Source organism: Columba livia, chromosome 3 (genome assembly GCF_036013475.1).
Source record: "Columba livia isolate bColLiv1 breed racing homer chromosome 3, bColLiv1.pat.W.v2, whole genome shotgun sequence".
In the NCBI taxonomy this organism is placed as follows: domain Eukaryota; kingdom Metazoa; phylum Chordata; class Aves; order Columbiformes; family Columbidae; genus Columba; species Columba livia.
This window is the reverse complement of record NC_088604.1, coordinates 4,293,789-4,321,514: the sequence shown is the minus strand read 5'-3', so window position 1 is coordinate 4,321,514 and position 27,726 is coordinate 4,293,789. Positions and strand designations below refer to the sequence as shown.

General features: G+C 53.5%; 1 protein-coding gene across 1 annotated transcript; it reads right to left on the bottom strand.

Annotated features, from left to right (window-relative positions):
* Positions 1 to 60: 60 nt before the first annotated feature.
* Positions 61 to 26,963, bottom strand: TRAM2 (translocation associated membrane protein 2). The gene is made up of 11 exons (XM_065055654.1): positions 26,733 to 26,963; positions 16,574 to 16,637; positions 13,215 to 13,324; positions 12,575 to 12,691; positions 9,590 to 9,648; positions 8,724 to 8,808; positions 8,516 to 8,586; positions 6,565 to 6,669; positions 6,278 to 6,436; positions 4,691 to 4,851; positions 61 to 4,064 (listed from the first exon to the last, which is right to left on the bottom strand). Exons 1-11 carry the CDS (start codon positions 26,850 to 26,852, stop codon positions 3,991 to 3,993), a joined length of 1,125 nt encoding a protein of 374 aa, XP_064911726.1. The 5' UTR covers positions 26,853 to 26,963; the 3' UTR covers positions 61 to 3,990.
* Positions 26,964 to 27,726: the final 763 nt, after the last annotated feature.

Sequence of the window (27,726 nt, the reverse complement as noted above, 5' to 3'; positions counted from 1 at the left end):
ATTGGCATTGGAAGCCTTCATTCGGCTTAGGGCAGCGATGAAGCATCGGGACGGCAGTGGTGGAAGAATCTACGCCTTTTATTGCTTTATTTCAGAAAAATACTTCTTGTCGAGTTTATCACAAAAAGACACATAACAACAAACAACAACAAAATCCATACAAAAACAGAAGTGACAGGAAGAATGAAACAAACAGGATAAAAAATATCAGACTGTTACTTCCCCCCCCGCCCCCTCCAAAATTAGGAAATTTGTACTGAAGCATCAATATGGAAGAACAGAATTTTTCCTCAAATTCCTTTGAAGTTTGGTCTGGCAAGTTGAACACATTTGAAGGAAAACTACGTGCCTCTGGCTTTTCCAACTGCCAGCAAAACCCCACGCAGCCCCGAGGCGAAATAACACAGTTTAAGTATAAAACCTACCAAATAAACCATCTATTACACGTTTATGGAGTTCACCAGAAGGCTGGAAATCAAACCACATCATCTCCATCTCCTGTTGATGCAAATCAGGGTCCATCTACCCAGAGGGCAAGAGATAGAAGCTGCTGCAAACCCCACGCACTGGGGGAGCAAAGAGGCATCTTAGTGTGGTTATTCTTCCCTCCCACTGGGAAACCAACCAAAAATACATTATAAAATAGTGAGTGAAGGGTAAAGTGACCTACAAGGGGACTGGAACTTGTTTTCTTTACTACTAACTCAAACATGATGAGGAAAAAGAAAGAATTCTAAATAAACCAACGAAAAAACAACACGACTGTAATGCCCCATAACGTAAGTCACTCAATATGTGAAATGCTACATCTGTTCTTTCTCCACCCCTTTCTCTTCCCAAGCCCATTCTAAGTATCTAAGACAAAAAGAGAGAACTACTGCTGGTATTTTGCAGCTGTTCTAGGCCAGGGCAGGAAAACGCTACGCTCAACACCTCAAAATCACAGACTGCTCAATCCCTGACCTTCTCAGGTTGGATAATGGGCGCAGGCTACAAAAACAGCCTCAACCCCGCGGGAAGAGTGCAAGCAATAGCATTGTGCTGAAATTTCCATAGTCTGTAACACCTTCTGCACTGCGGTGGCCAAGAGCTGTTTGGGATGGATCTTTGGGGTTTTTCTATGCAGAAGACACAAGGCTTGAGAAGATGGGGCAAGAAGAGCATCCACTCAAAGAAAACAAGCATCTTTGTATGCAGAGCGGTCAAGGCAAGACTTGACTGCCAAGGGTTTACCATGAAAATGGTTCATCTGAGAAAAATAAAGCTCTTTGGGCTGAAGAGAAGGATCATTCTGCTGAGAAATGACGCGGACGCAGCAGCGTTTATGGCAGGTTTGCAGATGAGGGACGGCGCTCGCATGACGAGACACAGACAGAGCATGGAGTGGGGCTTGCGGACCTTCCAGCAAAGGATCAGCTCAAAAAAACAATGAAAATATAGACCCCTAGGGATCCTGCCACACTTGGGCATGAAAGGAGGATGAGGATTTCCGAGGAGTAAAGATAGAGGGCAAAAAAAGCCCCATCATCTATAGGTTACAAACAAATAACACATGGAAATGCTCCCAAAACAAACTGTCCCTTTTACTGGTAGCTCTATCAAAAGGAAAACAGAAAAAATCCAACATGTAAATGTAGCATATGCTGTACATACGTTGTAAAGAGGGAGGGTGCTCAGCTACTCCTATGGGACACAGATCAAGCGTACAAAAGGCTATAACATAAGGCACTTGGGATACAAGGCGTAATTATAATTAGCTCCTTGATGAAGATGCGGGATTGTGCAAGTGGCAGAGCTGCCTGAAGCCCAGCGGGCAGGAGGAGGATAGTTCAGCAGCCGCTTTTTGGGGCCGTGGATGGCTGGAAAGAGGCAGCAGAAAGGTAAAAACCTCTCACACTAAACCCTTTCCACATCCTTCCTAATGTAAAGCTCTTTACCCCCTCTCATCGTGTTGCTGCCGCTGAGCCAAAAATCGGTATTATCTACCCAGCAAGGGCTATGAGGAGCAATCACAGAGACCACTGAAGGCTCTCCTCCAACGTTTTCTTCCTTGGTTCCCCTGAAAAAGGAGGGGGAATCCATGTCCTGGCATCCTGTTGACGTCTCGTTTGGGACTCAGGGGTCATGGGGATGGAGGAATGAGTGGAATTTGACCAACCGTCCTCACGTCCCTGCGTGTTTTGTCTCTGCGGTGCCCAGCGTTAGCTGCACCTCAACAAGGAGAGAGGGAGGAAGGGACAAAAGACGCCTACAGGAGGAAAAATACCCAACCGAACTCAAAGATGGGCAGAAAATCAACTGTCACTCGTGCCTCAAAATGTGAGTGATATGAAGGACTGCGCCGGCCTCATGGTGGAATTGCACTCTCAGGGAGCCCAAGCTGAGCTGCCCAAGGCTCAGCGAGGAGCGGAGCGAGGAGCAGGGCGAGGAGCAGAGCGAGGAGCAGGGCGAGGAGCAAAGAGAGGACCACGCACTTCCCTGGTCCATGGGGAAGGTGGATCTTGCGTATGGAAGAGCGGCCGCAGCTCCTCACGCCCTGCGCCCCTGCACAGCACCCCAAAGAATGTCAGCGATCTGGTGCTGACTCCGTGGAGATGCTGCTCCCCAGCAAAGAGGCAAGAGGGGACCGAACCGGTGGGATCTGGGGTTTCACATGAACGTCATGCCGGCTCATGTGGGTGGCAGCGAGCAGGAGGCGAGGGGACAAGTGGTCTGCAGCAAGAGATGGCCTCTGAGGTAGATCTGAGACAACTCCACCTGCCAGCGGCTTTGCACCACAGCTCAGGCCGTTCCTAATGTGAGAGCTGCTCCTGCAGCTCCAGCTTCCTTCCCTGTCATCCCGTTCACAGCTCGGAAACGGATGAAGGGTTAAGGTTTTTTGTGAAGAAACCCTGCATTTGATAGCACCTTGGGTGGATACAAGCTCTGTATCCTTCGGAAACGAGGAGCGAAGCTGGCGGCTGCCAATGGCACAGCTGCACCGGTACAGTGGGGATGAGAGGAGCACAGTCCCATTGATGCAAAACCCTTTAGCAGCAGCTGGTCTGCTCATTCAGATGTGGCCAAGAGCCGCGAGAACACCGAGTCCATGGGCACACACAAGCCAGCAAAGGGCTGACGGAAGCCAGGACAGGACTCGAGGGTTCAGACAGACCTGAGAACGCTGCTGCCCTCAAGCCCACCTCTTGGGCTGGGAGGTCTGGAAGAACTCACCTCCTGCAGCCAAAAGGGTTAAGAGGGACCCAGTTGTACCAGAAGAGCTTGGAGGTGGGTCCGAAGTGAAGAAGGAAATTCCCTCCCTCCTTTGCTGCCCAGCTCTCCAAAATTAATTCAAAACTGAGGGCTGGAGGGACTCAACCAGAAGTCCAGCATGAGACAAGACATGGTTGCGGTTCCTCCCTCAGCCCCTGGTCTCTATCTGCAGCACTTGCTGGCCAGATGTGCCCAGGAGAGGCAACCTGCACCCCTGAGCACCCCGAGCCTCAGGGTCACAGCCCCATCGCATCCCCCAGAGCCTGTTCCCAAAACAGCCTTTAAGCTGCTCTGGCCCTTTACACAGGGGCTCAGGGAAGCACCATGAAGGGAGGGGAGGAACACGCTTGTATAAAAAAAAAAAAAAAAAAAAAAAAAAAATAATAATAATAATAATTTGGAACCGTCTACCATGCATTTGTAACAAAAATCCAAAATAACCAAACACTAAAATAGGAAAGAAAAAAATTGCACGCTGATTTACAGTGAAATAGAGGAAAAGAAAAGCCAGGAGTGTTGGAAAAGGCTCCTATGAGGGGCGGGGTGAAGGGGAAAAAGGACCTTTTTGGTTTTATTGCAAATGGTTCAAGAGAGTAAGAAAGAAAGGGAGGAAAGCGAGAGACACCTTGGGAAGACGACCGGTTTCCTCACCGCTCAAGGTGCTGCTGTGAGGGCCGGGAGGAGGGGCTGCTGCTTAGTCCCGGTATCTCACCCTCCTCCCCAGACCAGCCCTTGCTTCTATGGCGATTTCAACTTCTTGGTCCGCGGTGAGGTGCCGTTCTCTGCTTTCACCACTCCGTTTTCATGGTAACCTGGGGGCAGAGAGAAAAATTTTGTGCCTTGCACAGGCCAAAACTAACTCTCTTGGAACTGGCCTATAGAATCATATAATAGTTTGGGTTGGATGGGACCTTCAAAGCTCATCCAGTGCCACCCCTGCCATGAGCAGGGACATCTTCACCAGCTCAGGTTGCTCAGAGCCCCGTGCAGCCTGGCCTGGGATGTCTCCAGGGATGGGGCATCTACCACCTCTCTGGACAACCTGGGCTGGTATTTTACCACCCGCATTATAAACAATTTCTTCCTCATGTCTGGCCTGAATCTCCCTCCTTTAGTTTAAAACCATCACCCCTTGTCCTATCACAACAGGCCCTGCTCAAAAGTCTGTCCCCATCTTTCTTATCGGCCCCTTTTAAGTACAGAAAGGCCGCACTAAGGTCTCCCCGAGCTTCTCTTCTCCAGCTGAACACCCAGCTCTCCCAGCCCGTCCCACAGCAGAGCTGTGCAGACATGGATAAAACCATCGCCATGGGATTATCCCACTGAGGACCCGCACGCTCAGCGTGGAGGGACAGGAGGTTCCACCACAGCACCGCCTGCATGGGGACGCTGACCCGCAGCAGTGGTGCAAGCGCAGCCACACTGGCCCAGCACTCACCCGAGTCCCTCTTGGGCGGCTTTGTGGGCTGCCTGGTGGCAGCGGCTCGCTTCCGGCTGCTCTGCTCGTTCCAGTACTCCCGCCAGCGCCGCAGCTGCAAGTGGATGAAGCGCCACATCACCGAGGCCTGGAAGAGGCACACCAACAGCAGCACACTCATTCTGGTGGGGCGGAGAAGAGGCAGGCTGAGAACAGGGCAGCGCGGCCACCACCAGCACAGATCCCACCCGCACACAACGTCCCCTGGGCGGCTGCACTGGGAGCTGCAGCAGGTCCTGTCCCCACAGCCACCACAGAACCATCTTGCTTGGAAGAGACTCTCAAGACAATCGAGACAAATTATTAACCCACCCCTGGCACTGCCCCATGTCCCTGAAAACCTCATCTCTGTTCAACCCTCCAGGGATGGTGACTCCAGCACTGCCCTGGGCAGCCTGTTCCAATGCCCCACAGCCCTTTGGGGAAGAAATTGTTCCCCACATCCAACCTCAACCTCCCCTGGCGCAACTTGAGGCCATTTCCTCTGCTCCTGGCGCTTGTTCCTGGGGAGCAGAGCCCGACCCCCCTGGCTCCAAGCTCCTTTCAGGCAGTTCAGAGATCAGAAGGTCTCCCCTCAGCTCCTGTTCTCCAGCTGAACCCCCAGGTCCCTCAGCCACTCCCACCACACCTGAGGACACCTCTGCTTTCTGCCATATCCCAGGCTCAAGGCAGCCAGTTCCCTTTCCCTCCCCACCATAAAGCTCTCGGGTGCTCAGGGCATTGCTGAGTCTTAACACTTCAGGGCAGGAATGGATGAATAGGATCATCTCAGCCACCAACGCCCAAAACACATTTTCCACAGTCAAGATAAAATGTCTCCAGCTGCTCTGCAAGACTAAAAAGCGGATGTGGTTGGAAGGGAGCTGAGGAATTCCCCATCCCCCAAATCCTCAGGCCTGCCAGTCCACAGCTCCGAAAAGCTGGGGAGTGACCAGGTACCTATCTTAGGAACTTCTGATCTGAACCTACAGCTGCTGTGGGTGCAAAAGGCTCCCAGCGTTGACAGACCAGACCCCAAGGCATGAGGAACCCATCCCATCCTCTGCCTTCCACGTCAACAGGCAGCAAAACACGACCAAGCAGAAGGGAAAGCTCCTTTTCATTGACCACAGCCATGTAAGCACAGTCACAGGTGCAGAAGGGAAAGCCCGCGAGCCTTTCTCTAAGACAGGCTTGTGCTTTACAACTTCACTCAATTAACAAATTATTTGCTGTGTTTTGCCTCCTGTTGTGGCTCCACAGCATCCTCGCTCCCTCCACACTAAGTTCTTCATAGAATGGTTTGGGTTGAAGGGACCTTCAAAGCTCATCTGGTCCAACCTCTGCCATGAGCAGGGACATCTTCACAGCTCAGGTTGTTCAGAGCCCCGTCCAGCCTGGCCTGGGATGTCTCCAAGGATGGTTCATCCACCACCTCTCTGGCCAACCTGGGCCAGGCTCTCACCGCTCAAGAAACCTGGATCAGATCCCCACTGACATTCCCAAACCCAGCCAAAACCACCTTGGGCTAACACAAACCAAGGAAGACACAGCAGGGAACATTCCTACCTGAAGAGGATGTTGTTGAAGAGAAAGCTGAAGAAGTTCCCCCTCTCGGGGTCAAGAGGCTGGCTCTCCACCCGCGGCAGCCCGAAGCCCATGACCAGGATGTACAAGGTGAGGGTGAAGAGCCTGGTGACGACGAACACAACAGCCCAGACATTAAACCTGTGGGAGGACAAGCAGAGGTGTCAGCAGGAGCAGCACTGACCTGGAAGGTGAGAACAAGCCACTCTTGTGCCGATGGCTTCTCCTGGGCACCGGAGTGGGGAACCATGGCCAGTGTGGCTACTTACAGCTTCTCGTTGTTCTCATCTGTGAAGTAGACCAGCCGGGCCATGTGGAAGAAGAATTCGGCTAAGTACTGTAACAGCAAAAGGATCAGCCCCAGGCGGGTTAGGCTAGGGGGGAAGAGGAGAAAACAAGCATCACTGGGCTGGTCAACCTCAGTCCTCCAGATCACAGAGTCACAGAATGTCAGGTTTTGGAAGGGACCTAGAAAGCTCATCCAGTGCAATCCCCCCACCAGAGCAGGAACACCCAGATGAGGTTACACAAGAAGGTGTCCAGGCGGGTTGGAATGTCTGCACAGAAGGAGACTCCACAACCTCCCTGGGCAGCCTGGGCCAGGCTCTGGCACCCTCACCGGGAACAAGTTTCTTCTCAAATTTAAGTGGAACCTCCTGTGTTCCAGTTTGCACCCATTGCCCCTTGTCCTATCACTGGTTGTCACCAAGAAGAGCCTGGCTCCATCCTCTTGACACCCACCCTTTATATATTTGTAAACATTAATAAGGTCACCCCTCAGTCTCCTCTTGTCCAGCTCCAGAGCCCCAGCTCCCTCAGCCTTTCCTCACACGGGAGATGCTCCACTCCCTTCAGCATCTTGGTGGCTGCACTGGACTCTCTCCAGCAGTTCCCTGTCCTGCTGGAACTGAGGGGCCACAACTGGACACAAGATTCCAGGTGTGGTCTCCCCAGGGCAGAGCAGAGGGGCAGGAGAACCTCTCTGACCTACTGACCACCCCCTTCTAATCCACCCAGGTGGCACTGGCCTTCCTGGCCACAAGGGCCCAGTGCTGGCTCAAGGTAATCCTGCTGTCCCCAGGGCCCCCAGGTCCCTTTCCCCTACACTGCTCTCTAACAGGTCATTCCCCAACTTATACTGGAAGATCCAGCATCTCTGCCATCCCAGCGCTGCAGCAAGTGCCAGCTCGAAGCCAGACATCCCACAGCAGTGGGGCAGGATTGTGATGGGGCAATCCCTGTCCCCAGAACATCAGGCCAGACATGAGGAAGAAATTGTTTACAGTGAGGGTGGTGAGAGCCTGTCCCACATTGGCCAGAGAGGTGGTGGCTGAACCATCCCTGGAGACATCCCAGGTCAGGCTGGACGGGGCTCTGAGCAACCTGAGCTGGTAAAGATGTCCCTGCTCATGGCAGGGGTGGCACTGGATGAGCTTGGAAGGTCCCTTCCCACAGAAACTATTGTATGACTCTGTGATCAAACAGCCAAAAGCAGCAGCAGAGCTGGGATGCGTGCGACACAAAGCCCTAACCTGGCCTTGCTGCTCCATGCACACACTCAGAGGCAGTATAAGAGTTTTCCTGCCCACGTTGCACTGGGACAACACCCCAGCTTGCTTCCCGCACCCAGGGGATTTGCACCATCAGCCTGTGTTTTGGGTCCCCGGTTAACACTTGCTTTGCAATGCCCTGTCAGCAGAGACTGCCTGCACATGCATGTGACATCGCTGAACCCCCTCAAAATCAGCTTTGTGGGTCTGTGAGAACTGTTTGACTAAGGGCCTGCAGTTGGAAGGTCAACTTCAATACCATCTGCTTTTTAAACGCTTGTTCTATTGCTTGCTACTTGTGAAAAATTAAAAATAAAAACCAGTAGGATGAGAAGGAATGGCCTGAAGTTGAGCTAGGGAAGGTTTAGACTGGATATTAGGAACAATTTTTTCATAGAAAGGGATGCTGGGCATTGGAACAGGCTGCCCAGGGCAGTGGTGGAGTCACCATCCCTGGAGGGTTGAACAGACGGAGATGAAGTTCTTAGGGACATGGGGTAGTGACAGTGTCAGGTTAATGATCTTGATGGTCTCTTCCAACCAAAATGAGCCTGTGATTCTTTACCCCCTTCAAAAGCCCTGCTGAGGCTCCCCAGGTGACTCGCACCACAGAGGGACGCGCTCAGTGCCGTCCGTGCCGTGGGACACACTGTTGAAGCAGCCAACTCACTTGAGGAGGTAGGCGCCGGCGATGTGCAGCAGGTAGAGCGCGATGCAGCGCAGCTGGCGCGGAATCTCCTCCTGGCAGGGGCAAAGAGACACGTTAGCCCTTCACGCCTCTCCGCCCGCCCTCTTGTGACATGTGTGTTCCCCAAATCCGGTGGGCCAACCACCTCAAGCATCCCCAGGGCGCATGGGAGCACCCACCTGGCTCTCACCTTGCGAACTTTTTGGAAGTAGAGCTCTGGCAGGGCATGCAGCCAGTACGCCAGCTGGCACAGGTAGAAGAACTTCACCTGGAACCTGAAATGCACAGATGAGCTGTTTGAGCTGGCCTGGGCCATGGTGTGACCCTGAGGACACAGGCACCAGGCAACCCCAGCACTGCTTCAAAGCCACAGGATTTGGTTTTAAACTAAAAGAGGAGAGATTCAGACCAGACATGAGGAAGAAATTGTTTGCACTGAGGGTGGTGAGAGCCTGTCCCAGGTTGGCCAGAGAGGTGGTGGATGAACCATCCCCCTGGAGACATCCCAGGCCAGGCTGGACAGGGCTCTGAGCAACCTGAGCTGGTGAAGATGCCCCTGCTCATGGCAGGGGTGGCACTGGAGGAGCTAGGAAGTTCCCTCCAACCCAAACTATTCTATGACTCTATAATTTAAGAGGCATCATTTCTGGGCTGAAATGACATGTTGAACCAAGCTATCCATACCCAGATGTTTGTGCTACGGTCTCCACACCCTCAACAAACCTCACTCTTGCAAAAACGCAAGAAGGGAAGAATTATCTCCCACTTCATTTCTCCTATGAAAAATCAACAGCAATAGTGACTTGCCCAAAGTGATGCAGGCAGGATGAGTAACCAAGCACACAGGAGCTTCCTCACAGCAGAATCCCCCTGTGAACACCCTCCCCAGGGACACAGAATGAGGTATCCCCCATGCCCTGGGGTCCCGGTGCAGCATCCTTGCAGCAGGGTGCACACAAAGGGCGCTGCGCTGTCAGCACCCACCCCCCACCACAAGGAAAAGCCAGAGAGAGGAAGCGGTCAGCCCAAGAACAAAATGCCCTTGTGAGTGCTTACGGAAGATAAACGTGCGGGTAGTTTTCCCACAGACTCCGGGGGTTTGATATGTATCCTTCCTGAAAAAGAGAAGAGACGTGAGCATTCAGCAAAACAAACAGGCAGCACGCGGTTATGATGGGGAGGGCTAATGCTACACAGAAATTAGGAACTGGGGGTGACACTTGGGTCCTTTCAGCCTCCGTTAAAACCATGTCCCCTGCAAGAGCCAAGGCTGAGCTCCCCAAAGCTCCGCCGCTGTCAGGGGTCTCTAGCACCCTGCTCAAGTTTCACAAGACCCCCGCATTTGGGGGCTGAAGGCTGCTTGCCTGGTTGCACAGGAGGTCCTGAGTTCAGGAGAGGTTGTTTTGGAGTTTGGGCAACGCAGGAGGGATGTTCCCCTGGCATCAGTACGGGCTAGGGATAGAGAGCAGCCCCCAGGAGAAGGACTTGGGGTGCTGGGGTGTGAAAGACTGGACATGAGCCGGCAATGTGCACTTGCAGCCCAGAGGCCAATTGTATCTTGGGTTGCATCACAAGGAGTGTGAGCAGCAGGTGGAGGTTGGTGATTCTGCCCCTCTGCTCCACTCTGGTGAGACCCCCCTGCAGTGCTGGTCCAGCTCTGGGTCCTCAGCACAGGACACACATGGAGCTGCTGGAGAGAGGCCAGAGGAGCCCCAGAAATGATCCGAGGCTGGAACAGCTCTGCTGGGAGGACAGGCTGAGAGAGTTGGGTGTTCAGCTGGAGAAGAGAAGCTCCGGGAGACCTTATTGTGGCCTTTCCATACGTAAAAGGGACCCATAAGATGGATGGGGACAGGCTTTTGAGCAGGGCCTGTTGTGATAGGACAAGGGGTGATGGTTTTAAACTAAAGGAGGGAGGTTCAAGCCAGACATGAGGAAGAAATTGTTCGTGCTGACGGTGGTGAGAGCCTGTGCCAGGTTGGGCAGAGAGGTGGTAGATGCCCCACCCCTGGAGACATCCTGGGCCAGGCTGGACGGGGCTCTGAGCAACCTGAGCTGGTGAAGATGTCCCTGCTCATGGCAGGGGTGGCACTGGGGAGCTCTGAATGTCCCTTCAACTCAAACCATTCTATGACTCTGTGGAGGTGTGGGGTGAGATGCCTGTAGCTCCAGGCAACTGTGTGCATGGACTGGAGAAGCCTCCTCCTCGCTGGCATTTCCAGCCCCAGTATCACTTACACAAAAATAAGCACTTCTGAAGAGAAAGGGGAACAGAAAACACCTACAAAACTAATACACACTGCATAGTTTAATTTTCCACCTGCCTGCACTTGTCTTCAGCCTCGTGTCTTATGCTTACAGGGCACATTGCAGGATGGGCTCCCTCCTCATTCCGCAGTTGCACAGCTCCTGCCACACAGGTGCCACCTTTGGCTTTGCAAAGAGATGCTGGCACGGGGAATTCATCCTGCCAGCCCCTCCCTGCCACCATCATCCATGCCCTGCCTGCCCTGAGCCCTTCGTTTCTGCGGGGGGAGGCCAGGGGATGCGCAAGCGCTGCCAAAGGTGACCTGCTCTGCACACGTGGGGCAGCTGGGCAGCACAGCAACGTGGGTTGGCACAGGAGGCCACAGCCCTGAAACTGGTGACGGACGTGTCTGCACAGGGCGAGGGCAGCTCAAACACAGTGTCACTGACTGTTTTTGGAAGCTTTCCTCCCCACAGGGCAGGAGCAGCACCAGCAGATCCCAGAAATGGGATCTGACACGTGGCTGACACGCCAGAGGCTGTGCTGCCATCCAGAGACCTGGACAGGCTAGAGAGTTGGGTGGGGAAAAATTTAATGAAATATAACAAGGGCAAGTGTAGAGTCTTGAATCTGGGCAGGAACAACCCCAGGTTCCAGTGTAAGTTGGGGAATGATCTGTTGGAGAGCAGTGTGGGGGAAAGGGACCTGGGGGTCTTGGGGACAGCAGGGTGACCATGAGCCAGCACTGGGCCCTTGTGGCCAGGAAGGCCAATGGTACCTGGGGTGGGTTAGAAGGGGGTGGTCAGTAGGTCAGAGAGGTTCTCCTGCCCCTCTGCTCTGCCCTGGGGAGACCACACCTGGAATATTGTGTCCAGTTGTGGCCCCTCAGTTCCAGCAGGACAGGGAACTGCTGGAGAGAGTCCAGCGCAGCCACCAAGATGCTGAAGGGAGTGGAGCATCTCCCGTGGGAGGAAAGGCTGAGGGAGCTGGGGCTCTGGAGCTGGACAAGAGGAGACTGAGGGGTGACCTCATTCACGGTGATCAATATGGAAAGGGTGAGTGTCAGGGGGATGGAGCCAGGCTCTTCTCAGTGACAACCAATGGTAGGACAAGGGGCAATGGGTACAAAATGGAACACAAGAGGTTCCACTTAAATTTGAGAAGAAACTTCTTCATGGTGAGGGTGGCAGAGCCTGGACCAGGCTGCCCAGGGGGGTTGTGGAGTCTCCTCTGCAGACATTCCAACCCGCCTGGACACCTTCCTGTGTAACCTCATCTGGGTGTTCCTGCTCCGGCGGGGGGGATTGGACTGGATGAGCTTTTGAGGTCCCTTCCAACCCCTGACATTCTGGGATTCTGTGATCTGCTGGCTGGACCCCCTGGGCAGCAGTGAGGGGATGTGTTCCTTTGAGGTACCACAAACAGGGACCACAAAGTCCGCCTGTTAGCCCCACAACCCTGCAAAGGGCGTCCTAAAACCCCAAAACACTGAATAACAACAAGGAGGAAAATAAAGGGGCTGAGAAAGATGGCAGGTCTTGGAACAGCAGGTGGAGATGAAGGGGTCAGGCAAAATGTCTGGGGTGCAGCGCCAAAAATATTTCATGAAGCAGGAGAAGCGTCTCCCCAAACTGCTGGAAAAACCCACCATACTTGAGAACTAATCTTGACTGAAATGTGCCCATCTTGGCCCAGGGGTTGGGTGAGGACTCTGCTGCCATTGGGGTTTTGTGCTCCAGAAACCACAATTCCCACACGGAAAAGCCAAAAGGTCATCCAGCCCCGTTCCTCACCGTCACCACGACGTACAGGCACCAAACCATGGAGGTGAGGTGGAAGGCGACCAGCTGGCCCGATTCGTTGAACTTGCTGTGTTTGACCTTGGAGAGATGGAGCCGCCTGTTGATTTTCTGCGATGGCGCAGAGAGAAAAGGAAAATAAAACATAAACCAGTGGGTCAACAACTCTCCATCCTCCTCCCCATCCCAACCAGCCCCCAGAGATGAATCTTGATGATCTTGAGAGTCTTGTCCAACCAAAACGATTCTATGAATCGTTTTGGTTGGACAAGATTCTCAAGGTCATCAAGTCCAACCATAAACCTCACACTGTCACTAAACCATGTCCCTAAGAACCTCATCTCAGTGTCTTTTAAACCCTCCAGGGCTGGTGACTCCACCACCTGTTCCAATGCCCAACAAGCCTTTCTAGAAATAATTTTTCCCTAATATCCGATCTAAACCTTCCCAGCACAAGCTGACGCTGCTTCCTCTTATCCTATCGCTTGTTACTTGTGAGAAGAGACCAACCCCCTCCACAGAGGCTCATTCATCACCAGCTCGACCCCCAGACCAGCATTTAACTGCAGCAGGACCACATCCCCATATGGTACTTGAGATATTGCAGCGACTTGGGACACCCAACATCACTCACATCCAGAGCATACTCCTGCACCACCGCATGGAGGATGATGGCGATGAAGATGTAGAAGAGTATGGTGACCAGATCCTTCGGCCCGTAGTGATACTGGACCAGCTCCCCATCTGCAAGAGACCGAACGCTGGGTCAAATCTCCATGATCCAAATGACTCGAGGGTTAGTGGGGGAGGCTATTCCCAACATGCAGCTTGGACGCAAAGAGAGGTTGTGCCAGTGGCTCTGGTTGGGGTTAGAAAGAGCGTGGTTAGCAGGTCAAGGGAGGCTGTCTCCTGGGGAGGCCCCATCTGGAGTTGTGTGTCCAGTTCTGGGCTCCTCAGCTGAAGAAGGACAAGGAATTACTGGAGGGAGTCCAGCAGAGGGACACAAAGATGCTGAGGGGTCTGGAGCATCTTTGTGATGAGGAGACTAAGAGGGCTGGGGCTGTTGAGCTGGAGAAGAGAAGCTGAGAGGGATTAAGTATAAGTTGGGGAATGACCTATTAGAGAGCAGTGTAGGGGAAAGGGACCTGACATTCTGGGATTCTGTGATCTGATCAATGGGATCAATATCTCAGGGTGGGTGTCAGAGGATGGACCAGGCTCTGTTCAGTGGTGCCCAACGCCAGGGTGAGGGGCAACGGGCACAGACTGAAACACAGGAGGCTCCATCTGAACATGAGAAGAAACTTGTTTGCTGGGAGGTGCCAGAGCCTGGCCCAGGCTGCCCAGAGCGGGTGTGGAGTCTCCTTCTCTGAGACATTCAAACCCTCCTGGACCCACCTGTGTGATCTGCTCTGGTGACCCTGCGTGAGCAGCTGGGTTGGACTGGATGATCTCCAGAGGTCCCTTCATCCACAACCAGTCTGTGACTTTGTGACCCTCCAACACCGAGTCTCTCCCACTCACTCCCAAAGCTGCTGGAGCAGGACTCAGCTGCCCAAATGCAGACAATTTGCACTATTAAGAGATCTGAAACAGCGGCACATCACTGGCGGATAAGAAATAGAACCCATGGGATGCCTTGCTCTTCTGCAGCAACAGGAAACCCAACAGCAACCAAAATACCCAAGACATCTGCATTTAGGCAACTATTTGCAGCCCTACAGCATATGGGGAAGCAGCAGAGTCGGGAAAGCTGCTGTCCCCATGGCGCGGTGCAGAGAGCATTGCAATGGGAAGCTCAGCCCACCTCAACTACGCTCTCCCTCACCCTGATCCATCGCCCACTAATATCACTGCTGGGAAGTGGCTTGTCTGTCACTGGCCCTGCTTAGCCTCGAACTAAGCTGCAGTCCAGATTTCTAAGATGTGAGCTACGTGAATGAGATTTGAACAGGATTTATGAAAACCCCTGGCGTAAGGATGTAGAAACACCAGGTCCTTAGGAGCCACCCCGGCTGTGCAAACCATGATGCTGCCTGTGTCACAGCGCTCATAACTCCAGTATAAGATAAAAGAACTGCAAAACTAAAGGAAATAACATTATAGAATCATAGAATCATTTTTGTTGGAAGAGACCCTCATAATCATCAAGTCCAACCATTAACCCAACACTGGAACTAACCCATGTCCCTGAAAACTTCATCTACATCTGTTCAACCCTTCAGAGATGGTGACTCCAGCACTGCCCTGGGCAGCCTGTTCCAATGCCCCACAGCCCTCTGGGGAAGAAACTGTTCCCCACACCCAACCTCAACCTCCCCTGGTGCAACTTGAGGCTGTTTCCTCTGCTCCTGGTGCTTGTTCCTGGGGAGCAGAGCCCGACCCCCCCTGGCTCCAAGCTCCTTTCAGGCAGTTCAGAGATCAGAAGGTCTCCCCTCAGCTCCTGTTCTCCAGCTGAACCCCCCAGGTCCCTCAGCCACTCCATCACACTTGTGTTCCAGCCGCTTCCCCAGCTCCGTTCCCTTCCCTCAACTCACTCCAGCACCTCAAGGCCTTTCTTGAGCCCTCAGGTGATTTTGCTGCCCCTGACACTGCCATTTTGTGTGTGAGGTGATCCCGCCATCCCTGGGGCTGCCATTTTGAGCCCTGAGGTGATTCTGATGCCCCTGATGCCGCCATTTTGTGCGCTGAGCTCAGGGGCCCAGAACTGCCCCCAGGATTGGCGGTTTGGCCTCCCCAGGTCCCAGCACGGTCACTGCCCTGGGCCTGTTGGCCACACCAGTGCTGGTACAAGCCAGGATGCTGCTGGCCTCTTGGCCATCTGGGCACACACTGGCTCATGTTCAGCCGCTGTCACCAACATCCCTGGGGCCTTTTCCACTGGGCACTTTCCAGCCGCTCTTCCCCAAGCCTGTAGCGTTCATGGGGTCGTTGTGACGCAAGTGCAGGACCTGGCACTCGGTCTCATTAAACCTCAGACAATTGGTCTCAGCCCCATGATCCAGATTCCTCTGTATGGCCATCCTGCCCTCCAGCACATCAACACTCCCACCCAACCTGGTGTCATCTGCAAACTCACTGAGCGTGCCCTCGATCCTACATCAATACCTAATACCTGGTCCCGGCGAGATGGTTGTGTGTGGTTGTGTGTCCCCTTGAGATTTCTGGTAACAGGGAAGAATAAATCCCTTGGCACCAAGGCAGAAGTCATCTGCACTGTGCCACAAGTGAGCACGCACCATGATTTAATCTGGAAGCTGGATGATGTCTTCAGCCATTAAATTCAAATATTTTAAGGGCAGAGCTTTCATCTCCCGTGTGTCTGCCTCATCCTGGATCCACTAATCCAAACAACCCGCTCTTCCCTTGATGATCATTCAAATGCTTCTAATTAACTGCAGTTTTGTGCCACCATGCCAGGCTCTGTGCCACGGGCGTTTGGCAGATCCTGGCTCCAAGGCTTTATCCAAAACCCCTCGTTCTGCCCCCAAACCAGTGCCCAGATTTCTGCCCGTCCTGGAGGGGCTCTCGGCTAGGAACAGAGCAACTAGAACCCAAAATACAAACTAGGGCACATCCTCTGGTCCATCTGGCTTGGACCTGCAGCAGCACGGAGTCTCCTTGAATTATTCTGCATATGCATCAGGACCACAAACTGCTTCCAGCAGGGATGCCATGCACCACCTGCATCTCTGCACGCTCACCTCATCCCATCCCCGATAAATAGAGTGGGAAAGCAATCACCTGCGTGGCTCCCACCACTTACAAAGAGTTAAATCCCTCCTGCTCCCGGGCAGGGCACAGAGCAATCAGGACATGCAATTGGGCCATCTGATCCCACTGACCAGGTTTGGAGGAGAATCCTGACCCTGCAAATCACACCGAGCGGCCTGACCATGGCAGGAAACCCTAAAAAAGCACTAGCAGACACAACCAGAATGCTCTGAGCCTCTCAAACTTCGCTTTTCCCCCTTCTATCTCAGCATCTCTTACCTGCTGTAGGCACGCTGACGTTATACTGAGGTAAGATAAACAGGAAGGCAGTCTTGGCTGTAACCTGGCAAAGACACACAGAGGAGAGAAAAAAATCAAAATCAGTTGTTAAATTCATTCCTCTGCCACAATTTATTCCCCTTTCTGACATCGCTGGGAAAGGCAAAGCATCCAGGGAGATGCGCCTTTCAGCAAGCGGATTGCTAGGGAAGCAGTGTGCCCAAAGGGACTTGGGGTTTGAGGAGAAAGGGGTGGATAAAAGAGGGAGAAACCTGGAAAAGCAATGCAGCTGGAAAAGCCACCAGTTAAGCTGATGCTCAGGGTGAGCATCCCTCTATGGCATGGACCATTGTCACCAGGCAAAGTGACAGGGGAAGGTCCCTGCTCTCCCTTGGGGTGATCATCCCTCCATGGCATGGACCATGGTCACCAGCAACCTGCTGTTTGGGGAACACTGGGAGCATGGCCCAGAGAGACCTTTGTGTTAATTAAACCCATCCCTCATTTCCAGTCACTCCGGGAGCTCGGGCTGGGTAGAAATGACAACATCCAACACCTGAGCGAGCTTGGTGGCTTCGAAGCCCCATAGGTTTTGTATTTAGCCCCTGCACTTTTGCAGAGATGCTTCTAGTAATAAGAGCCCTGGGATGGGTGAAGCTGGACCCCTCTAGAGACCACACACCATCCCAGGTTGGCCAGAGAGGTGGTGGATGAACCATTCCTGGAGACATCCCAGGCCAGGCTGGACAGGGCTCTGAGCAACCTGAGCTGGTGAAGATGTCCCTGCTCATGGCAGGGGTGGGATAAGATAAGCTTTGAGGGTCCTTCCCAACCCAACCTCTTCTATGACTTCATGATCCCATCTTGCTGCATCTCCAGGACACCCCAAAGCAGCATCTCTGAGACTGACGACCCTCTGAGCTGGGTCCACAGCAAAACACCTGATGTCAACCTCTATCCATGCCCCCATCCCATCCTACCCCGCACCGGCAGCTGATCATAAGAGATCTTTACCTTTCTGACAGCTCCTCAGCCACCCTCCCAACATTTTGCACACACCCAGCTTCCTAAGAACCAGTCCCCCCAAAAAACTCGCATGCCCATCAAACACTGATGGAGATGAGCTGCATTTCACGCAGCCAGAGCTGCGACTGTTTCAGAGCTATGAAAACCACAGCTGGAAATACTGCTGCACGTGCTGCAGGACGGAGCTGCCAGGGGACACAGGGGTTTTGCCAAGTGCTCCCGTCCCACCCCCGCGAGTGCTCAGCAACCGGACGGAGGCTCCACTGGACAACAGCAAACTCCGCAGCCTGTTCTAATGATCTTTAAGGATTATTATTATTGTTTTCCACTTAAATAAAGAAATCCCATCTGTTGTGCTCTGTTTGTGGAGGAACGGAGATGTGAGAAGTGCTCTGCCGACCTCCCTTGAGAAATAGAAGCTCACTGTATGTCCTGCCTTTGGGCCCTTACTGCTGTGGAAGGAAAAGGAAGATCTGTTCCTTCTGCAGCAATTGCATTGACAAAACATGTGTTCACCCACTGCACAGTACAACTTTCCATCCTACTATATGCACTATTGCCTTCCTTTATTGCTACAGTATCTCATTATCTTTCCAATCTAAAAAAATCAGTCTAGCTTTTCCATTGGAAAGAAACATTCACTTCTAATATAGTTGCTGCCTTCTTTCCTCCCTACCAAATTGTTCTGTCTCTCACTGTGTTCTGACCTTAGGCTGGTGAGGTCTGCAAGCCTCTGCAGTGGTGGCGAAAGCGGCAGATTCACAGTGCTGAGGTCTGAGCTGGCACTGGGTAACTGACCACAGGCAGCGTTTGCGGCTGTAATGGACAAGGCGCATCGCCCGGCCTCACGCTGCCTTAGGGAGATGCTGAGCTCCTGCCAACCTGGCTGGCTACGAAAAGCAAAGTTGCTTCATCCCAGAGCAGTACAGCACAACCAGACCCGGACTTTACATCCAAACCTCCTCGCAAGCCAGTGCAGGGAATGAAACAACCACACAATGCCGCAGGGACAGGCGGACGCGTCGGGATGCGCTGACGGCAGCAGGTGCTGAATGTTTTGATACAGGGAATTAGCAATTAACTAATTAACACTGAAAGAACTAACACTTAAAGACTTCAAGAGCCAACAGTGAGCTAACCCTTAACCCACATCGCTATTGCCTAGCCTTGCTTCGCTTTGTGTAACTTATTGCTTGCTGACGCCTTGCAAAGATAATCATCCTTGGATGTATCCTTGGTGCATCCTGGGGTGAACTAGATAACAGAAACTTGGGCACATGAGATACGCCAGTTTAACCAACCCAGCAATCTGAGTCCAACCAACTCATCACACTGACCAAAGGTGCTGTGCACAGAGAAGAGGACCCAGGGTCACGATCACTGCACAGCTGCAACCAGGAGGAGCCGGAGATGGAGACCATGGCAATGGGCTCCTGAACTCATTGTAATAAGAACCACCTTCTCGGGGAAAGGTTATGAATATGTACAGGCGTTCCTAGAACTTTCATGAATACGTGACACAATACTGCATTTAACCAAGCTCACAGCTACTGAAAATTTACACACGACTTGGGCGGAGTTATCCCCCGTGTGTCTGGTGCTGTACTACATACCTTCTTTACAACCTCAAGGGTTGTAAGGTCATTTCCACACCTCAATTTTACATCCTGGCTGATGGCTGGAAACAAGAGATCACCTCCAGGTGAAGTCTCCTAACCCGCTGGACAGGCCACAAGCCACACCTGTGGGTCTGAGAAAATGACCCTGGAGCATCTCTGGGTGCGGAGAAATCCCCTCATGGTGCTCAGCCCCAACACGGCTTGCAAGGACTCTCCTGTTCTTCTTACCTAGAGGGCCTGTCAGGAAGGTTTCCCCCACCCGCTCAAGGGTCAACCAATGCTTTGTCCCATCTCCACATGGGGAAAAATTTGATGAAATATAACCATGGAAAGTGGGGTCCTGGGGACAGCAGGGTGACCATGAGCCAGCACTGGGCCCTTGTGGCCAGGAAGGCCAATGGTACCTGGGGTGGGTTAGAAGGGGGTGGTCAGTAGGTCAGAGAGGTTCTGCTGCCCCTCTACTCTGCCCTGGGGAGACCAGACCTGGAATATTGTGTCCAGTTGTGGCCCCTCAGTTCCAGAAGGACAGGGAACTGCTGGAGAGAGTCCAGTGCAGCCACCAAGATGCTGAAGGGAGTGGAGCATCTCCCGTGTGAGGAAAGGCTGAGGGAGCTGGGGCTCTGGAGCTGGACAAGAGGAGACTGAGGGGTGACTCATTCATGGGGATCAATATGGAAAGGGTGAGTGTCAGGAGGATGGAGCCAGGCTCTTCTCGGTGACAACCAATGATAGGACAAGGGGTAATGGGTTCAAACTGGAACACAAGAGGTTCCACTTTAATATGAGAAGAAACTTCCCAGTGAAGGTGCCAGAGCCTGGCCCAGGCTGCCCAGGGAGGTTGTGGAGTCTCCTTCACTGCAGACATTCCAACCCGCCTGGACACCTTCCCGTGTAGCCTCATCTGGGTGTTCCTGCTCCATGGGGGGATTGCACTGGATGAGCTTTTGAGGTCCCTTCCAACCCCTGACATTCTGGGATTCCCACAGCCACCTCTGCTCTCCTCCATCTTTCGTTAGAGAGGCAGTGGGTTGTTTCCTAAAGCTTGCGTAAAATGTTTTACAGCCTAAGATAAATGTGACTGTCTGGATGCAGACAGGCTCCTGACAGACCAGTTTCCAAAGACAAACTACCTCTCTGCTCCATCTGATGGATGAGGCCCCAGCACATACCTGCAGCCCTTCACTAAGAGCCACAGCAGCATCTCCAGGGGCCAAATCTGAACCCTTGGGTTCTTCATCCACCTCCGGACATTTCACACACCTTATATCTCCTCTCAGGTATCAAAGGTGTCGTTTCTCCTGCAACAGGTCAGGAGATGTTCACACTGACCATGGAAACACTGGAACACGTGCGGGATATTCCCACACACACTCCTGTGGGCACCAGCAGGACTTCGATGGCCAAGGCAGCATCTTCAGATGGGCTTTCAAGGCCTCAAACAAGCGTTTGCATCTCATTTTGTGAGCATTTTTACACCTCCACACTTTCTTCTTTGCAATTGCATGAGAACCCAGACCAGCACACCCATTGTCCAGCTTAGCTCTGTCCTCCGAGACCCACCATGGTCCTGATAACACCGCAAACCCTTGTCACCTCTACCTCCTTGCAACCACTGTGAGGACATCTCAGTTCAGATAGGAAAAGAGTTGTAGTTCCCAGCAGCCGAGGCTGATGGAGCATGAAACCTACAGGAGAAACCAGCTTGAGCAGGACAAAGGTGACATCCCTTCATCCTTGGAGGTGAAGGACACCAGTGACATCTCTCCAGCCTTGAAGGTGAAGGACAACCTGCAGACCCACAGAGGGACTTGCATCCTTTTGCTGTTGCTCACAACACGACCCTGACCTGTGGAGGGATAAGTGACTTGACCAAGGTCATAGCTGAATTCCATCACGTGAACATCAGGCTCCATAATGCCACGTTGCAGCAGTAACCACGACAGCATCCCCTCCACCCCATCAATGCGAGCACCCTCAGTGTACCCATTGCTGTTTCACAGAATCATTTTGGTTGGAAGAGACCCTCAAGATCAAGTCCAACCATTATAACACTGGCACTAAACCACGTCCCTGAGAACCTCATCTATGTGTCTGTTCAACCCTCCAGGGATGGTGACTCCACCACTGCCCTGGACAGCCTGTTCCAATGCCCGACAACCCTTTGGGGAAGAATTTTTTCCTAATACCCAATCTAAACCCATCACACTTGTGCTCCAGCCCCTTCCCCAGCTCTGTTCCCTTCTCTCAACTTGCTCCAGCACCTCAAGGGCTTTATTGGCGTGAGGGGCCCAGAACTGACCCCAGGAGTAGAGATGCTATACACCAGTGCTATAGAGCCCTGCATAGCGTATAGAGACAGAACCACCATGGAGCAGCTTAAGCCTCCTAGCAAACAGGACACACCTGAACCACGACCTCCAGCAACAGCACCTCCAGCAGAAACCAGGTTTCCTCGGCTTGGGAAGGAGCCACGAGCACCAGGGATGGCAAAGCTTTAGAGCTCACATCGAGGAGAAGTTTGCAATGGGAAGAGCAACATGAGGATCATTCAGAGGCACAAGATGCTCGCTGTCCAATTGCTCCAATACAAGGCGCTGGTATGGGAAAGGAAGCACCAGGAGAAACTGCTGCAGGCAGGGACACAACTGGGGCTCTTCAGGTATTATTACATTTTTTGTTTATACTGTGAGGCCACCTTCTCAAGCTGCTGGTTTCCCCCCTTTATCTCCAGCTTTCTCTCTGCTCCCCGATAACGCAGTGACTGGAAAAATTCACACCCCTATTAGCTTGGAGTTTGTTGCCTACTACAAAACAGCCAAGTTCCCCTCAGTCTCTTTAGAAGATGCTGGTTTTTTTTCCCCACCACATAAGAGTCCAAACCAAAGTCCCAATTCCACTTTTGCAGGCATGCAAGCGGCTTTTAGAACCATAGAATGGTTTGGGTGGGAATGGACCTTCAAAGGTCATTTAGTCCAACCCCGGCATAATGTCTCCCCCAAAATCCACCCGCTGCACCTCTCAACCCCTGATGTTTTCAGGAGCGAGGGCTCGTTTTTGAGCATCCTTCCCAGGGGTACCAGGTCACTCTCAGAAACCCAATTCCCTTCCCCAAAGCCTCAGCCCGGTGGGATTCGCAGGATTTGTGCTGTTTTCCCCCCGTTTGGTGCCCCCGTGGTCCTGCCTGGGTTAAAACAGCTTCAGAGGAAGGAAGCAGGGGAGGCTTGGGGGAGTTTCTGCCGTCTGAGCCGCGAAAACGTCTCCAGGGCTTGAAAAAACAACTCTAATTGAAGATAAAACGCTGTCCGAAGGCTTTTCTCACAACTCAGGTTTTTACTTTTTCCCCCCACCAGCCGGAGCGTTCACCGAAAGAAAAACCCGTCGATGCACAGTATGGATTGACACAGGCCCTATAAGTAAACTGAAGGCCAAACTTTGGACCAAAGCCCTTAAAAGCAAACAGCCCCTCCGCTCGTCCCCCAGCGCTACGCAATTATCGCCGCCTTGTTTATTCGCTTTTTAAAAGCAAACCTAAATTCTGCTAGTTTTCTTCCCCCCCATGCTCTCCCTGAACTATCGGGCCCTCAAGCTGCTCACATGCCTCGGCTTCCACATCTGGCAGAGACCTGGGGGAGGCAGAAACACAACTTGTTGGGCCTCATTAGCGATAGGAAGGCTGTAATTTTTGCAGAGTGCTACAGACGAGACCAGGGAGGGGAAAATATATTTAGCAGGAAGCCTGGAAATAGCAGCTCACTCGTCAGCTGCCTTCGTTTGAGTGTCACAACGCGGGGTTTGGGAGACCATGACTCACTGCTGGGCTCTGCGTAAAGAGGAAAGCCCAGCAAGGGCACGGCAACTCTTATAATATAATATTTTATAACTTTATTCCCATCACTCCATGCATAAACATCAGGACCTGGGGTCTGTTTTGTCCCGGCCACTTCTGGCATAAAGGAGAAGACTGAGCCTCAGCTTCCCCATCATACACAGGTCACAACAGCAGACCCCATCTAATACAGAAAACCCAAAACCAGCGAGGTCATCCCAAACTCAACCCACACGGAGGCGGATCAACCTGACACAGGCGACGAGGCAGCTGCAGGTTAAACCCAGCCTAAGCTTGGCTTCATTCTTCTGCAAAGAGGGTAGACGATGATATGCAAAGTGATTTCTGAGTGGGGATTGTGAGCACCTGTTTCACATGGGAAGGCAGAAAACAGGACAAGGGGTAATGGTTTTAAACTAAAAGAGGGAGATTCAGGTCAGACATGAGGAACAATTTTTTTTACACTGATGGTGGTGAGAGCCTGGTCCAGGTTGGCCAGAGAGGTGGGCAAGATTTCAACTTGATGATCGTCCTGGTTTTGTTAAAAACAAGTTTCTCTTTTAGTGAATTTGCCTGTCAGCTAAAGCTTTCAAATTAGCTGCATTTTCCTGGAAAACCAGATACACATTTTGGTAGACACAGCAATGGAATGCGGGGTTATGATAAGGATGAATACACATCTCGTGAGAGGGGCAACGAGAAACAGGTAACCAGAAACAGACCAATGGAGCACAACATCCCATTCACGTGAATACTTCATATAAAAGTGGGAGACATGAGGATCTCATCCCTTTTCCTTATGGTGACATTAGGAGAGGACCTTGCGAGTTGTCCCTGTGAACTGAGGCCAGGGACAGACTGAATCCAGTTCCATTGGCTGCAGAGTCCAGTCCAGGACTTCGGGTGCCGGCTCTGCAGTTGCCGGGACTTTCAAGATCGGTTTTGTATATTTTGTACTATTTTCCTCTATTTTATCAGCAGCATTAGAAAAACATTTTTAATTTTTTCAACTCTCTTCTCTCTGTCCTTCTTTCCCTCCCGATCACCTGTAATTAGTGGGAAGCGGGCAGAGGGGGTTAACGATACATCTGCGACAGTTTTATTGTCACCCCGCAATCAAAACCTCGACACTGATCCTTGTGAGTCCCTCCAACCCAGGACATTCAATGTTCTATGAAGCAGTGGGCTTCCCACCACAAGCAACACTTGGATCACCTAAAACGTGCACAATACTCAAATAATCAAGTCCAACACGCCCATAACACCCGCGAACAGCTTCACACCACGTGCCCCCAGATCCCCTCCCGGGAGCCAGCGCGGTGCTAACGGCGCGTCGAATAATGTCAGGCATCAATTAAGGTGTGAACGGTAACTCCATCGCGACCGGTAACTCCATTGCGACCGGTACCCGCTCTACGCTGCGGAGAAATTACTGGGCTGGTGGATGGAGCCCATTGATTGGTTTCGATGGGGAGGAGGTTGAGCACCCAAAAGGATGCTCAGGGTGCACCTCGGGCCGCGCTTGGGCAGGGTCTAAGAGTCAGTCTCGAAGTTGCACTTTGAGATCAAGGTCAATGAACCACCATGAGTCCGTCAACGAACGGACCGCGACAGAGGGGTAGACCCGCGGTGGCCCCTCAAGCATCCCCACGAGCGCAGTGCCGGAGAAAACTGCCATGGACTGCCTGGGAAAAGGTTAAAAATCCAATCTGCGCCTCCCCAAAGAAACCTCCCCTGCAGGAAACAGCCCATTGTGAGCAGGATTCGGCTGTTTCCGCGTCTCCGTGGCCGTTGGAGAAGGTGGGAGCCTGGCAGTGCGATGGGGATCAGGATGAGGAGAAGGGACAGACACGTCCTGCCCAGCAGCGCAGACGAGGTGCCGAAAACGCATCAAAAGGCAGAAATACCCAAGCTGCCACCAATACTCACCACAGAGGTAGTACAGGTGGGCATGGGTGGTTTGGAAGCCTGGGGAAGAGCAGAGGTTGACTCCCCCTCCAGGGAGAAAGAAAGCAGAAGGAATAAATAAAATGATGATTTTAAAAAATACACAAGGACCAAAAGTGTTGTCCCAAACTCCATGCAAAGGGGCAGATGCTGCCCAACAGGGATGCAGCTGGATGATGAAGAGGGACGAGTGCCAAAACCCATCCCGGCACAACGAGCACCATCCCCTGAATCCAGGAAATTGCTCCCTCTCAACAACCAGAGATTTAATTAAAAGACACTATTAAAAAAATGAGAAACGCCACCAAACCGTCCCTGCTGCCACCTCCACGGGGGGGTTTAAACACGTTGCATTTTAAAACAGCCTCTGAGCATCGCGTCAACCAAAAGCCCGGGTACCACCTCGCCAGGATGGGGGTTCCCCGCACACAAGCACAGGCACCAGCACCCCGCAAAACCAGCTGCGGGGACAAACCTAGCCAGAGAGACACAACCTTAGTGACTTGTTTTATTTTAAAGCACGACTATGAAACTTGCAGCCCAACTTCGCAGCATTTGCATGTGGTTTTGGAACACAGCTGGCCCTTTCGGGTTCGTTTTGAAACTTTTCTGACCCTTAAATAAATATATATACATACATAAGGGTATCAAAGGGGCTTTGTGCACTAGAAACGACCTGTGTATTCAATGCATTTGCAGAAAAAAGGAAAAAAAAGAAGGCCTGGAGGGTATGAATAAAAAGGGGGGTGCGACCAGGAGGGTGTTAAAGAACTGGGTTTCCTCCTCCCGCGATTTGCTGCAGAAGGAGTTTTTCCTCCCCCGGCCGCCCCTTTCCCATCCGGATTCGCTTTGAAACGTGGCACTGCGCTCCAGGGGAGGGTTTGTGCGGGGGAAACGAGGGGGGTCCGATCCGGCCGAGTTGCCCCCGAGCCCAAGCGAAACTCCGTGGTGGTGCTGGTGGCCTCCAACCCTCCCCATTTCCCCCACGAACGAGGAAAGGAAAACAGCAAGCGGGGGAGAAGGAGCCGGAGAAGGGGAGAGCGGCATTCCCGACACGGTTCGCACGGAACTGGGACGGCCCGGCTGGGCGAAGCTTTCCCGGGGAGGAGCAGAGGCTGCATCTGGGGATGGAGCGCGATAGGGAACGGCCAAGGAGCCCCTGGCGTCCGGACGAGGCCCAGGAGCCCCCCCCGGGTGCTTGTCACACGGTGCTGCGGAGAAAATACCTGGAAAACGGCTAATATTAAAAAAAAAATGGGGGAATAAAAGGCACACCCCCCCTTTGCAACAGCTGGAAGTATCAGCGAGGGTTTGACTTCTCCCTGCACCCCAGGGTGCTCGGGAAGTGGTGCGGGGCACGGACTGTCCCAAAAGCGGCGGGGGGCGTGCAGAAAAAGGGGGCTCAGCACCCCCTGTGCTGCTCTCCCTTCCCACCTCGGGCAGGGCTGGGGGGGCAGAAGGATGTGTCGCCCCAAGAACCAGCACTGTGCTGGGATTTCCTTTTTTGGGGGAGACGCCTCTTTGCTGATGAAAGAGAGAGAGGGAATGAATGAGGTGGCACCCCCCGCACCCCGAGCGGGACGGGGTCACCTCGCTCGGGTGCAGCGCCCTGGACACCCCCTGAGCCAAACCAGCGCTTGTGGGGGGGGCACCAAAGTTTGGGGCGCCCGGACCGCAGCGGCGGGGACACAAAGAGCCGGTCCCGGGAGCGCTGTGCAGGAGGGGCGGCGGGGGGTCTCACCTCGAACATGAGCGCGATGAGGACGCTGAGCACTAGGCAGAAGCCGATGTCGGCGTGGTTGTGGATCAGGAACTCCTGGCTGAACAGCGGGTGGCTCTTGGCCCGCCGGCGGAACGCCATGGCCGGGCCGGACCCGAGCGCAGCGAAGCCGCCCCGCCGAAAACTTACCCGGGCCCGCGGAACTTCGCCGAGCCGCCGCGGCCCCGCGCAGGCGCCGCCCGCATGGCCCCGCCCCGGCCCCGCCCCGCCAGCTGGGACACCGCCCCGCCAGCCGGGGCCCCCCGTCAACCGGGACACAGCCGGGACACCGCCAACCGGGACCCCCGCGTCCGCCCGCCGGGACCCCGCCCCGCCCCGGCCAACCGGGACACCGCCAACCGGGACCCTGTCCCACCAACCGGGACTCCGCCCCCTCAACCGGGACTCTGTCCCACCAACCGGGACTCCGCCCCCTCAACCGGGACCCCGCCCCCCCAACCGGGATACCGCGACACCGCCCCCCCAACCAGGACCCCTCCCCCGCCAACCGGGACCCCGCCTCCGCCAACCGGGACCCCCGCCCCGCCCGCCGGGACCCCGCCCCACCCCGGCCAACCGGGACACCACCCCCCCAACCGGGACCCCGCCCCGCCAACCGGGACACCGACCCCCAACCGGGACACCCGCGCCCCACGCACGGGGCTGCGGACACGGCAGCCTCGGCAGCCACCTCCCGGCTGCACACAGCAGCGGTGCACCCACCCACTGCGCGTGTGGGGTGCACACCCGCATCTGCACCCACCCACTGTGTGTGTCCGGGAGCCCACCCGCATCTGCACCAACTTACTGTGAATGTCTGGGTGCCCACCTACATCTGCGCCCACCTACCTTGCACATCTGGATGTACACCTGCCTCTGTACCCACCTACTGTGCATGCCTGGGCGCCAACCCACATCTGCACCTCACCTCTCTCACACATCTGGATGCCCAGCCACATCTGCACTTACTTACCGT